At 40.0% G+C, this 13323-nt stretch overlaps 1 protein-coding gene across 1 annotated transcript in view; it reads right to left on the bottom strand.

Moving 5' to 3' along the window:
- The window catches only part of dnah7 (dynein axonemal heavy chain 7), a 234157-nt gene extending 222968 nt beyond the window's left edge, over positions 1 to 11189 (bottom strand). Inside the window, exons 1-3 of the mRNA XM_033023735.1 lie at positions 10858 to 11189; positions 5073 to 5132; positions 3768 to 3849 (exon numbers count right to left, since the gene is read on the bottom strand). Of these exons, the coding sequence (XP_032879626.1) occupies positions 3768 to 3849; positions 5073 to 5132; positions 10858 to 10920 (205 nt within the window). The 5' untranslated portion in view covers positions 10921 to 11189. The remainder of the gene's footprint in view (positions 1 to 3767; positions 3850 to 5072; positions 5133 to 10857) is intronic.
- Positions 11190 to 13323: the final 2134 nt, after the last annotated feature.

Below are 13323 nucleotides of genomic sequence, written 5' to 3'. Positions count from 1 at the left end.
CTAGAACGTTTCCAAAGAACACAGAAAGGGAGGCAAGTATCAGGACCCCTGTGAGGGATCAGCACCAGGTCCTTTAAACTTGGCAGAGGTTTTGAATTAAGTCGTGAAAGTGGGACAGGCCCTTTAGGGTCTGGAAAGGCTGGTTTAAGCTAGGATTTTTATAGCTGGACTGTATAAAATTGAGGGATGATCTTAGAGTATATGAAATCATGAAGGGCATAGGTAGGGTGAACAGAAACCAGGTAGGAAAGTTTAAAACCAAAAGACATGGGTTTAAAGTGAGAGTGGAAAGATTTTATAAAGGGACCCAAGGGGCAACTTTGTCATACAGGGGGCAGGAACATGCTGCCGGACGAAGTAGCAGAAACTACAATTACAACATTTAAAAGACACCTGGTCCATGGATAGGAGTGATTGGGGGAGATGTGGGCCAGACGACAGCTTGGTTGGCAATTTGAGTTGGGGAGAGTCAAGAGTCAATAGTGTTTTATTGTCATATGTCCCGGATGGGACAATGAAAATCTTACTTGCTGCAGCACAACAGAATATGTAAATATGTGAATATGTAAACATAGTGCATAATGGAGGAAGAGGAAAAAAAAGTTCAATAAATAACAAATATAGTGCAATAATAATATAGTCTTTTGCAGTTCAGAGCTTATTAGCTGCTGTGTTGAATAGCCTGATGGGAAGAAGCTGTTCCTGAACCTGGACGTTACAGTTTTCAGGCTCCTGTACCTTCTTCCAGATGGCAGTGGTGAAATGAGTGTGTGGCCAGGATGGTGTGGGTCCTTGATGATTTTGGCTGCCTTTTTGAGGCAGCGACTACGATAGATCCCTTCGACAGTGGGGAGGTCAAAGCCGATGATGGACTGGGCAGTGGTCACAACTTTTTGTAGTCTTTTTCACTCCTGGACGTTCAAGTTGCCGAACCAGGCCACAATGCAACCAGTCAGAATGCTCTCTACTGTGCACCTGTAGAATAGTCAGATTTTCCGAAGTGAGGGCGAGGGATAGGGCGATAGGCGTCTTTGATAGTCGTGTAGCAGTGGCTCAAAGGTGTTTGATCCTCTGGTGCTGCAGGAGATATGTTAGTGGAAGTTAGGGAGCGATTTCTTCAGGTTGGCTTTGTTGAAGTCCCCGGCTACGGTGGTAAACGCCTCGGGACAGGCTGTCTGGTGCTGGTTGACCACGGCGTGCAGCTCCTCCAGTGCCAGCCAGACGTCTGCCTGGGGTGGGATGTAGACCGCGGTCAAGATGATGGAGGTGAATTCCCTCGGTAGGTAGAAGGGACGGCACTTCACCGCCAGGTGTTCCAGATGCAGCGAGCAGAAGTTAGACAGAACTGCCATGTCTGAGCACCACGAAGAGTTAACCATGAGGCAGACCTCTCTCCTCTCTCCTCTCCCTTTCCCAGATGCCTGCATACGGTCCATACGGTGGATGGAGAAACCTTCATGCTGGACCGCTGAGTCTGGGGATGAGCCATGTCTCTGTGAAACAGAACACAGAGCATTCCCTCAGCTCCCTATGGTAAAGCAACCTTGACCTTAAGTCCTCCACTTTGTTTTCTAGTGACTGTTCATTGGCTAGTAGGGTGGTAGGGAGAGGGGGCCGAAGACCCCTGCGCTTCAGTCTATATTAGATTTGATTTATTTAATGAGGCATTTGTTTTAATGCTGTTTAACTTTCCAATCTATGACTAGATTTTTTCCCTAATTTCTTTCAAGTCTCCTTGTCATGCTCTCTCTCTCTCTCTCTAGCTTTTCATATCCATTGTAGGTGCCTCTTTCTTTATTAATTTTCCCTAAATTCCTTTAAACAGTTTCCCATATTTATTCCTTTTCATTTAAAAAATATTTTATTTAATCGAATTACACTAAACAACACTTTTAATGCATTTCATTGCTGCACTACATTATTTCCCAATACTGTCTTTGCTTATTTTCCCAACCTTTGGTTGCTACAACCACACACCTCAACCTAACGACTTTTCTCCAAACTATTACCGAGATATTGGTCATACTTAAGCCATTTTCAGTTGTTTACAGAAACTGATTAGCAGACTATTGCTTCAATATTCTCCGCCAATTTAGTGTTCTTTATTTCTTTGATTCGTTCACAGTTTCAGGATCCAACAAATAAATCAAATCACACAGATTTTCCATACCGAATTGGATAGTCGTCCTTTACATATTAGAGGAAATACATTTCTTTATTCATTTTATCTACTTCTAGTTTTGTTTATTGTCATGTGTACAGAGGTACAGTGAAAAGCTTTTGTTGCATGTAACCAGTCAGCGGAAAGACAATACATGATTACAATCGAGCCATTCACAGTCGACAGATACATGATAAGGGAATAACATTTAGTGCAATATAAAGCCAGTATTGTCCGATCGAAGATAGTCCAAGGGTCACCAATGAGGTAGATAGTAGTTCAGGATTGCTCTCTAGTTGTGGCAGGATGATGAAAGAGCTAATAGTCAAATCTAATATAGTTTACAAAATTATATGGAACACAGTATGGAGGACAGGTTGTCTTTTTAATAAAGACATTAAGATAGAATACTGCGTAATAACATGTGCTTCTTTCAAGGCCATAAACAAGCCAAGATTGAAAAAAATAGCTGACGCTCCAGAGATAAGCAATAACTTGTTCTTGGATGTGCTTGATTTGGACCCAGCTTTTCCTAAATTCTGAAAGGCAATAGAATCTTTCAATCATGCCATATTCAGACTTGGTAGAAGTGTTTTACTGATAGAAAAAATTTATAATTGCACTAACTTTCCTTTGTTCTGCGAGTGGAGCCCGAGAAGCTCTGAGCAACGTTTGTGCTCATTGTATATTTCGCCATTCCCGTCTGACGATATCGATTAAAGATTGGCTTGGTTTATCTTTAACCAGTTTGTTGTTGTCTGCTTTTAAGAAACAAACTTTGACAATGGTTTCAGTTGCCTGATAACAGCCGAGAAGAAAATGTCCCTGACTGGAGGTGTACATTTTCACACATCTATATCCTTTGCCTGCCCATCTTATTACTCACAACTTGAACATAATTACATTTTCTACCTCCTTTTTGTAGTATCTAGCTCAGTTTTTATTCTTGATTATCTTTAATCACTAGATTGTGTTTATTGAGGCAGCAACACATTTTTCTGCTTGCATTATGATGCTGTGTCTTAATAAGGAAACCTATTCCATCCCTTTTTTTATTATCTTTTCTAAATATGTCAAACCCTGCAATTTGTTTTACTCTCAACACTATTTCTTCTATACCATGTGGTTTCATGCATCATATTATTACCTTTATTTTATTTGAGCACTATATACATTATTGTTTGTGGAGTTAAACTCATTGTCAATAATTGGTCCTCATGTGAATTTTAACTACCCTTTTATATTCCTATAACTTCATTGCTTCATTGCGTCAATTTTTTTTTCCTGGTTCGATGCGTTTCATTTCTAGTTCAAAGCTTTTGTTGCCTCCCCATTCACCATCTGTTTTGGCATAGTTCTCATTCCAGCTCAAGTGAAGGCTATTCAATTGTTGCATGTCTTTCCTTTCCCAGTATTAATAACAGTTGCCATGAGAGCAGAGCTCAGCTCTTGATTATAAACCAAATTAAAACCTCATAAATGATCTTAACCAATTCTGTACGTGAAAACTGGTGGAGAAAAAAAGAGGTGGAATCGGGTGGATTTGAAGATACATTCCTGTCAAAAATTGAATACAAGTATTTCATCTCCAAGGGTTCAAACTTACTCAATATATCACATTGTTCATCCTCCTCGGTTTGGAGAAAGAAAGAAGGTGATGCTGTTTGCCACAATGGCTTGGACCGACTCTGAAAAGTTGTACAAACAAATATAGCAGTCACTTTCCTTTGAAAATGTTCCCATCAAGGATACAAATTTTTGATTTTAGTTTTTTACTTTAGTTTAGAGATACAGTGCGGAAACAGGCCCTTCGCCCCACTGAGTAGCACTGACCAGCGATCCCCGCTCATTAACACCATCCTACACACACTGGGGACAATTTACATTTATACCAAGCCAATTAACCTACAAACCTGTACGTCTTTGGATTGTGGGAGGAAACCATAGATCTCGGAGAAACCCACTCAGGTCACAGGGAGAACATACAAACACCGTACAGACAGCACCCATGGTCAGGATCGAACCCAGGTTTCTGGCGCTGTAAGGCAGCAAGTGCTGTAAGGCAGCTATGCCACAGTGCCGCCACTGTTATTCTTTCAAAGATTATTTGACAAGAAATTACTGAGCACTGTTAAGCAGCTGATAAAGTTCTACGACAAATTTCTAATCTACTAATAAACAATAGTAAATAATCTTCCAGTGCAGTCCTCTTAGTATGTTTGTACCTAGTATTTTTCCCAGCTTGCTGAACTAATAGACATTGGGTTCTCTGTAAATAAATCCTAGAAATATCATTGCTTTTATGGGCCCCCATTTAATTAGTTCCTTAAATTAATTTTTGGGGAAGTTTAAATAATCAAAATCCTTAAACTATAATTTCACACCTGAATATAATATAAATATTTAATATTGACACTCAGAAATATGGATTGCGAGCTGATTCGTATAAATCTTGGCTTACTCAGAGAGCCATAACTTGTATTAACGAGATACACATATACAACTCAATCTATACAAGCATGTCATTAATAGCATTGATTTAATTAAGGGAATTTATTGATCCATAAGGGAATTAATTAAGGGTATTTATTGATCCATGATCAATAATCCAAATAGCAAAATCGAGAAAATTCTAAATTAAATTTAGAAAACGCTCCATTTCAAATTTATTGATTAAAAAAATCCATAATGATCCATATCCAAAATGTGTAGGGAGGAACTGCAGATGCTGGTTTACACCGAAGATAGACACAGAATCCTGGAATAATTCAGCGGGACAGGCAGTATGCTGCCTGTCTCTCTGAGTTACATACAGCCAGTATGCTGCCTGTCTCACTGAGTTACTCCAGCATTTGGTGTCTATCTCCAGAATATATATATTGTTATAAACCTTAATCTTTTGCTAACCTACCGCAGGTAACTGTGGTAAAAACGTTATTTCATTCCTTGGCAGTTTTCCTTTATTCTGTGCCTGCAAAAAAAGTATAATTTTATGTATTATAACATCATCATGGGAGAGAAGAAGATTGCAGAAACTATGTTAAAATAATAGTAAAACAGCATGACAAACTGTTGTACACAATGAGAATTGGAAGACAGATTCCAAATCAGCAATGACCTGTTCAGGGAATTCATATTCAGTAGGTTTTACAAAAAAGTAACTCCAAAACTGCCCAAGGCCACTTCTAAGAAATTGGATTACAAGCTAGGCAATATGCATCCTAAGAGGAATACCTCATATGAATTGCTACTAACTTCCACTCAAAGTAGAAGGTGGCAGCATAAAGGGCCTGTCCCACTGCGGGGACCTACTTTGCGAGTTTAGGAGAGTGTCACTGTCTTGTTGTATCGTCGAAGTAGAACACCTCCTACGAACTCTTTCTACTATGTAGAGAACCTCCTACGACCATTTAGAAGACCTCCTTCGACTATGTTGAAGACCTCCTTCGACTATGTTGAAGACTAGCTTCAACTATCTACGATTTACTTGCCGATAGTCTCAGGAAAATTGGACACGGAATAGTGGGGAGTGAAGACGACCACCTTCGACTAACTTTGATCACATTTGATTACCTTCGATTACCTACGAATAACATGCCGACCTACTTCGACTTAACTTATGAGTAAAAAAATATAGATTTTTTCCATGCCGACCAATTTTTACTCGCTGACAATTTTTCAGCATACTAAGAAATTCTCCTCGACCAAATTGAGGCAGTGAATATGCGGGAACTTCTCTCAAGCATGAAGGAGAGTTACAGTGACCTCCTAGGACCATGTGTCGACCATGCTGCGAGTTTGTGGCGAGCGCAAACTCTTCTAAACTCGCAAAGTTTAGAAGAGTTGTCTAAACTCTGTCCCGCGCAGTGGGACAGGCCCTTAACCCTGCTATTTAAAAAATCAATGAACTATTGTAGAGGTGGCTTGTAATAAGTAGCAGGAGAATTGTTCAAATAATTATATGGTTAAAGGACACATGGAAATTGTATTATCTGGAAAGTTGACATGGATTTATAAAAGTGAAATCTGATTCTGACAAAATTAGTTTTCTGAGGTTAATTAAGGAAGACCCAGATGATATAATGCATTAAGATTTTTATCACAGCATTAGAGTCATGAGGTTGCAGACAATATCATTACACAAATGAATAGAATATAGTAAGTAAAGGCATTATTCTCAATTTAGCAGGGTTTAACTAATGCAGTTCAGCAAAGAACAACGAAAAGATCAATGATAGATGAAGGGATTGGTGCAGCGTAAGTTGAGAATAAAAAACTAGGAGAAAAGTTGACAGTGAGGACAAAAAACTGCCGAGGAGCACAAATAAACTTTAGATCCTCGTGTGGATAATTTTTTCATTTTAGTAGAATAAATGAAAAATATTTTTAAATCTTGAGCAACTAAGTAATTAATAATCAGAGGTATTGGTATGTTTTTTGCACACCAATTTAACATACAGGTATAAAAGCAATGATGAAAGCTACTGGAATGTTGTTCATTATTACAGGAGGAAAGGATACATTTTCAATTTCAATTTTATGGGTCTTGGTGAAATCACATTGGGAGCATATTTCACAGCTGTGATTACTGAGGTGAGGAGATTGTCCTTTCATTAAGTCATGTGATAGGAGCAGAATTAGGCCATTCAGCCCATCAAGTCTACACTGCCATTCAATCATGGCTGATCTATCTTTCCCTCCTAACCCCATTCTCCTGCCTTCTAACCATAACCCCTGACACCCATACTAATCAAGAATTTATCTATCTCTGCCGTAAAAATATCCATTGACTTGGCCTCCACAGCCTCCTGTGGCAAATAATTCCACAAATTCATCACTGACTAAAGAAATTCCTCGTCATCTCCTTCCTAAAGGGACATCTTTTAATTCTGAGGTTATGACCTCTAGTCCTAGACTCTCCCACTAGTGGAAACATCCTCTCCACATCCTCTCCACATCCACTGCAAGCCTTTCACTATTCGCTAATTTTCAATGAGGTCCTCTCTCATCCTTCTAAACCCCAGCGAGTGCCGTCTAACAAAATGATTGAGTAGAGCTAAGCTTTTAATCCTTTGGAAGAACTGGTAAGTGATCTCCATGATACAGAACATTTTTAAGCAGCTTGGTAATAAATGTTGTTTGGCTGCTCCTGGTCTCAGGATAAGATGTCACCCAATTCGGACTGAGAGGAGGAGACAAAATTCTTCACTCCATTCGTGAATCAATTGAATTCTCTACCTCATAAGGCTGAAATGCTGTGTTATCCACCACATTAAATACAGAAAGTTAAACATTTACATTGCAACAGAATTATGGATTTCTAATTGAAAGATGGAGTTGAGATGCAAGATCACCCATGATCTGATTTAATGATGGAGCCAAATTCATGGGACAGAATGGCCTCCTTCTGCTTCTTCAATTTCATCTTCTGAACTAAATGTGACATAGGTATGTTCTTCCTGAAACAACATTAAAACCATTGTTGGCCCACATACATCCATTCCAAATAGCCCCTAGAGTCATATTTCCCTTCCAATTGTCACTGCCACTCTTCTAATCAATGCTAGTTTTCCTACAGATCATTTCACTCCATCTTAGTTGAACATCAACCACCCAACCCCATTCTCCTTGGAAACACAAAAATCATGAGCAGGAATCAGCCCTTCAGCCCTTCAGCCCTTCGAGCCTGCTCCACCTTCCTTGTTATCTCCACCTCTCACTTTACTGGAGAGCCATTGGCAGCACCCAGGCCATTAAATTCTTCTCTAGCAAGTTACAAAAGGACCAACACATCATACCAACTCCGAGCACACACCAGCGGACAACTGCAAATGAAACTCCAACCTTAAGCATTGAAGTATCAGCAGAGTGCTTAATTCTCTTGAAGAGGCTTAATTAACCCCCATAGACTAAACTATGCAGACTTAGGTGGCTAAAAACAAGAGCTAACTTCAACTGTTAAGAATTGCAGCTAGCATGGTAGACTGGTTCAGTTCAGTTTACTGTCACATGTACCAAGGTACAATTAAAAGCTTTTGTTGCGTGCTAACCAGTCAGCGGAAAGACAATACACGATTACAATCGCGCCATTCGCAATGTACAGATACATGATAAAGAAATAACATTTAGTGCAAGATAAAGCCAGTAAGGTTCGATCATGATGTTCGGAGGGTCAGCAGTGAGGTAGATAGTAGCTCCCATTGACAGCCATTTGTATATTTGAACATTTAATAATGCTATGCTGCTTGTTGCTGGCCATCCTTTAACGCATCTAGACTTCAGATTCGACTTTCACCGTAAAATAGTTCTCAGCATAATCATAGAAAATGGGTGCACGAGTAGGCCATTCGGCCCTTGGAGCCTGCACCGCCATTTAATATGATCATGGCTGATCATCCAACTCAGTATCCCGTACCTGCCTGCTCTCCATACCTCCTGATCCCTTTAGCCACAAGGGCTACATCTAACTCCCTCTTAAATATTGAACTGGCCTCAACTACTTTCTGTAGCAGAGAATTCCACAGCTTCACCACTCTCCGTGTAAAAATTGTTTTTCTCATCTCGGTCCTAAAAGACTTCCCCCTTATCCTTAAACTGTGACCCCTTGTTCTGGACTTCCCCAACATCGGGAACAATCTTCCTGCATCTAGCCTGTCCAACCCCTTAAGAATTTTGTAAGTTTCTATAAGATCCCCCCTCAATCTTATAAATTCTAGCGAGCACAAGCCAAGTCTATCCAGTCTTTCTTCATATGAAAGTCCTGCCATCCCAGGAATCAGTGAACCTTCTCTGTACTCCCTCTATGGCAAGAATGTCTTTCCTCAGATTAGGAGACCAAAACTGTACGCAATACTCCAGGTGTGGGCTCACCAAGACCCTGTACAACTGCAGTAGAACCTCCATGCTCCTATACTCAAATCCTTTTGCGATGAATGCTAACATACCATTCGCTTTCTTCACTGCCTGCTGCACCTGCATGCCCACTTTCAATGACTGGTGTACCATGACACCCAAGTCTCGTTGCATCTCCCCTTTTCCTAATCGGCCACCATTCAGATAATAGTCTACTTTCCTGTTCTTGCCACCAAAGTGGATAACCTCACATTTCTCCACATTATACTGCATCTGCCATCAGTATATATACACTGAATATATACTGAAATAAACAAAGCGTTTGTTGACAAGTGAGTTGCTAGAATTAATTTATGTGGATCAGAGTTTTTTCAGAGTTATTTTGCTGCTAAATTGCAAAAGCTCCCCCTTTTCAAAATAAAAGCAGAACTGTACTGACAGTGGACAATTTCTGAATTTGCTAAATAAAAAAAATAACCATCATCCTTAAACTGAAGAAATATATATTTCAATGATATTAAATATAAATTTTAATGGCCAGCATACAATTCATACAATATATGCAATACATACAATATATCAACAATGTCCTTGGATACAATTATCGCAACTGAAAGAAAGATTTGTATCTCAGTGTACACCAAAGATTATAGAGCAGAGCGCTCCTCTAGTATCTTTGGTGTACTCCACAAAGCATGTTGGAGAACATTTTATGTTGTAATGTATGAAATATAGCAGCAAATTTACAGACCAAGCTCCAAAACACAGGTATAGCAAGGAACTGCAGATGGTTTAAATTGAAGACAGACACAAAAAGCTGGATTAACTCAGCGACTCAGATGTCATCTCTGGAGAAAAGGAATAGGTGATGTTTTGGACCCGAATCATCACCTATTCCTTTTCTCGAGAGATCCTATCTGACCCGCTGAGTTACTCTAGATATTTGTGTCCATCGTCCAAAACAAAGGTAATGCCAATAATAACATTCTAATTTTTGTCACACTGAGGAATAGAATTTGGCAGCACAAAGACTCTCTGCCATTCTTTTAAAAAATGCAATTTTCTCCTTTACTAGAGAATTTCTTTCATTTATAAAGGATACATGTCAAACCACATGCGCACATGCAACCTTACTTAGCCCTGTGAATGCCCATCAATTCATGCAGTGAATAAGCGACAGTAACCAGGCAAAATGTCAACAACAATTACAAGTTTCCTTATAAGATTTTGATTTTTTTTTTAAATTTATATCAATTTTGAATTTAACATCGAGTTTAATCCGCATATTCTGAGTAATAATACTGTGCTCAATAATATTGATCCGCTTCTCATTTTCTAAAGTATCCAATTTCCATTTCATTTCAAGTAAATTTCAGTTTACAATTAGAATTTCGATTGCGCTCGTTATTCAATTCATACTATGCTGGTAACTGTCTGTGACTAATATTTTTTTTAATAAATAACGCAAATCGTTTCATAACGTTTCCTGAACACACAAAAATAACTCGTTTCAACAATTAAGTTCCTTCAAACTGCTACAATGTGGGCGATATCCCAGACAACGTGCATATTATACAGGCAGACGTGGTGATGATCAGATAATCTGCTCTCAATGTTTTTAAGGCATGGATATACTCCCTCATTCCTTAGTGCCACTTCCAGCAATAGTAGAGCGGGCGGGACATTGACTGGCCACCTGCAACCTGCCCACAGGCACTGGTGCTACTGTAGATGAGGGGCTGGGACTTGAACCCAAAGCTACTGCTGCTGCTGCTGCTACTACTCCACCAGCAGAGACCTCTCCGCTACACTAACCCCACGCTTACAGTCGCCGCAGGAGTTACCTTCTTGGCTGCCTCCGGGTCCTGGCTCTCCTTGAGGCACTCGCACAACGAGGAGTCCTCCATCCCCCCCTAGACTGACTCTTCAACCCGGGTGGCAAGAGTGTGTCGCCGAGCGACGGCACCGCATCCAGCACTTGTGGAGGGTTTGGCCGCCCGCAACAAGGGTTTCAACAGCGCGGCGGCCAGTCCAGTCCCGTCCCGTCCCGACTGCGGAGCCTCCCTCCCTCCCTCCCTGACTCGCACCGATTCACTGTTTGAAAATAGCCTCGCCGTTTCCAGGGTAACGGTTACCGACCAAGCTCTCGGGAAAACAAAAGGCTCAAAGTTCTCCATCAGCCCGACCCAGCGCGTAGACACCGACACACAGTGCTGGAGTAACTCAGCGGCACAGGCAGCATCTCTTGAAAAATGAATGGGTGATGTTTCGGGCCGAGACCCTTCTTCAGACTGAGATTGAGGGGAGAGGGAAACTAGAGATAGAGACGCTGATACAAAGAGATAGACAACAAATGAATGAAAGAAATACAAAGCAGTGACTATTTCAAAGAAAGTTGGAGCCCACAATGGTCCATTGTTGGCTGCGGGGTAGGTGTTAACGAGTTATACAAATAGTGAAACTTAGCAGGACAACAGGAAACTAGTACCACTAGGGTGGGGGAGGGACGGAGAGAGATTTGAAGTTGGAAAAAACTATAATCATACCATTGGGTTGTAAGAACACAAACTTTTCAGCATCTGATAATATCACGTGGATTTCAAAAGTCAAGAGTGCTTTTTTGGCATATGTCCCAGACAGAACAATGAAATTCATACGTGCAGCAGCACAACAGAATATAACATAGTACTCCGTAAACAATATAATAAACGATTAAAAAATAGGTCCATATATATATGTATACACAGACAAACCCAAACTCCACAACAATTTAAAATACAGAGAAGTGCAGGTTGGATATCTGATATAAATGGTGTATACAGTGCATTCAGAAAGTATTCAGACCCCTTCACTTTTTCCACATTTTGCTACATTACAGCCTTATTCTAAAATTGATTAAATTCATTTTTTTATCATCAATCTACACACAATACACCATAATAAAAAAGCGAAAACAGGTGTTTAGAAACTCCAATCAAGTTGTAGAAACATCTCAAGGATAATCAATGGAAACAGGATGAACCGAAGCTCAATTTTGAGTGTCACAGTAATAGCCCTGTCCCACGGTACGAGTTCATTCCAAGAGCTCTCCCGAGTTTAAAAAAAATCAAACTCATGGTAAGCACGGAGAATGAACGTAGCAGGTACGTCGGAGCTTGGGGACGTCTCTTAGCTCTAAAGGCAGGTACTCGGGAAGACTCGTTAACGGCAGGTAAGCACGGGAAGACTTGTGAAGATTTTTCAACATGATGAAAAATGTCCACGAGAGCCCCGAGTACCGATGAGTGGCCATTACCGTAAATCTCCGAGTTCAAATCAGGGCAAACTCGGGAGAACTCTTGGAATGAACTCGTACTGTGGGACAGGGGTTTAAAGGGTCTAATTACTTTGTAAATGTGATAATTCCGTTATTTATTTTCAATTACTTTGTAACAATTTCTAAACACCCGTTTTCACTTCTTCATTCTGGGGTATTGTGTGTAGATTGATGATAAAAAATTTTTTAATCAATTTTAAAATAAGGCTGTAACGTAACAAAATGTGGAAAAAGTGAAGGGGTCTGAATATACTGTATATACTGTATATGTAGTATATATATATATATATATATATATATATATATATATATATACACACACACTACACAAACAATAATAATGCAATAAGACAAAACCAATGTCCCCAAGTCTACATAGCTCAGAGCTTATTTTGAGATTGTAGTGTTTAATAGCGTGGTGGCTGTTCCTGAACCTGGACATTGCGGATTTCATGCTTCTTCTCGATGGCAGGACTGGAATGAGAGCATGGTGGTGCGGGTCTCCAATGTTGCTGGCTGCCTTTTTGTTCACTTAACGCAGGAAGGAAAGTTAATCCGTTATTCTTGTATCCTTCACTCTAATGCGTTGGAAAATATTATGCGTAGCATGTTTCTCTTGGGCAGAGGATAGCAGGGACGAAGCTCCCCACGGTTCTCACTGCCACTTTCTCTCCCAAATTACTCATCTAATTGCAGGTGCGTCCATCCTAGGTTCCTTATAAAACATTGAAAATTTACATTTATGAATTTATCATTGGTTTTTAAATTGAACTTTATAATTAGTATGTTTAAGAAGGAACTGCAGATGCTGGAAAATCGAAGGTAGACCAAAATGCTGGAGAAACTCAGCGGGTGAGGCAGCATCTATGGAGCGAAGGAAAAAGGCAACATTTCGGGTCGAGACTCTTCTTCAGACTTTATAATTAGTATGTGTAGGATTAAATTATATAAAGGGAATGTGTTGCTGAACTCTTCAGACCTGAAATGTTAAACT

This window comes from Amblyraja radiata, chromosome 7 (assembly GCF_010909765.2).
Source record: "Amblyraja radiata isolate CabotCenter1 chromosome 7, sAmbRad1.1.pri, whole genome shotgun sequence".
NCBI classification, from domain to species: domain Eukaryota; kingdom Metazoa; phylum Chordata; class Chondrichthyes; order Rajiformes; family Rajidae; genus Amblyraja; species Amblyraja radiata.
The sequence above is the reverse complement of the archived record's forward strand: the minus strand, read 5'-3'. Positions and strand labels throughout refer to the sequence as shown.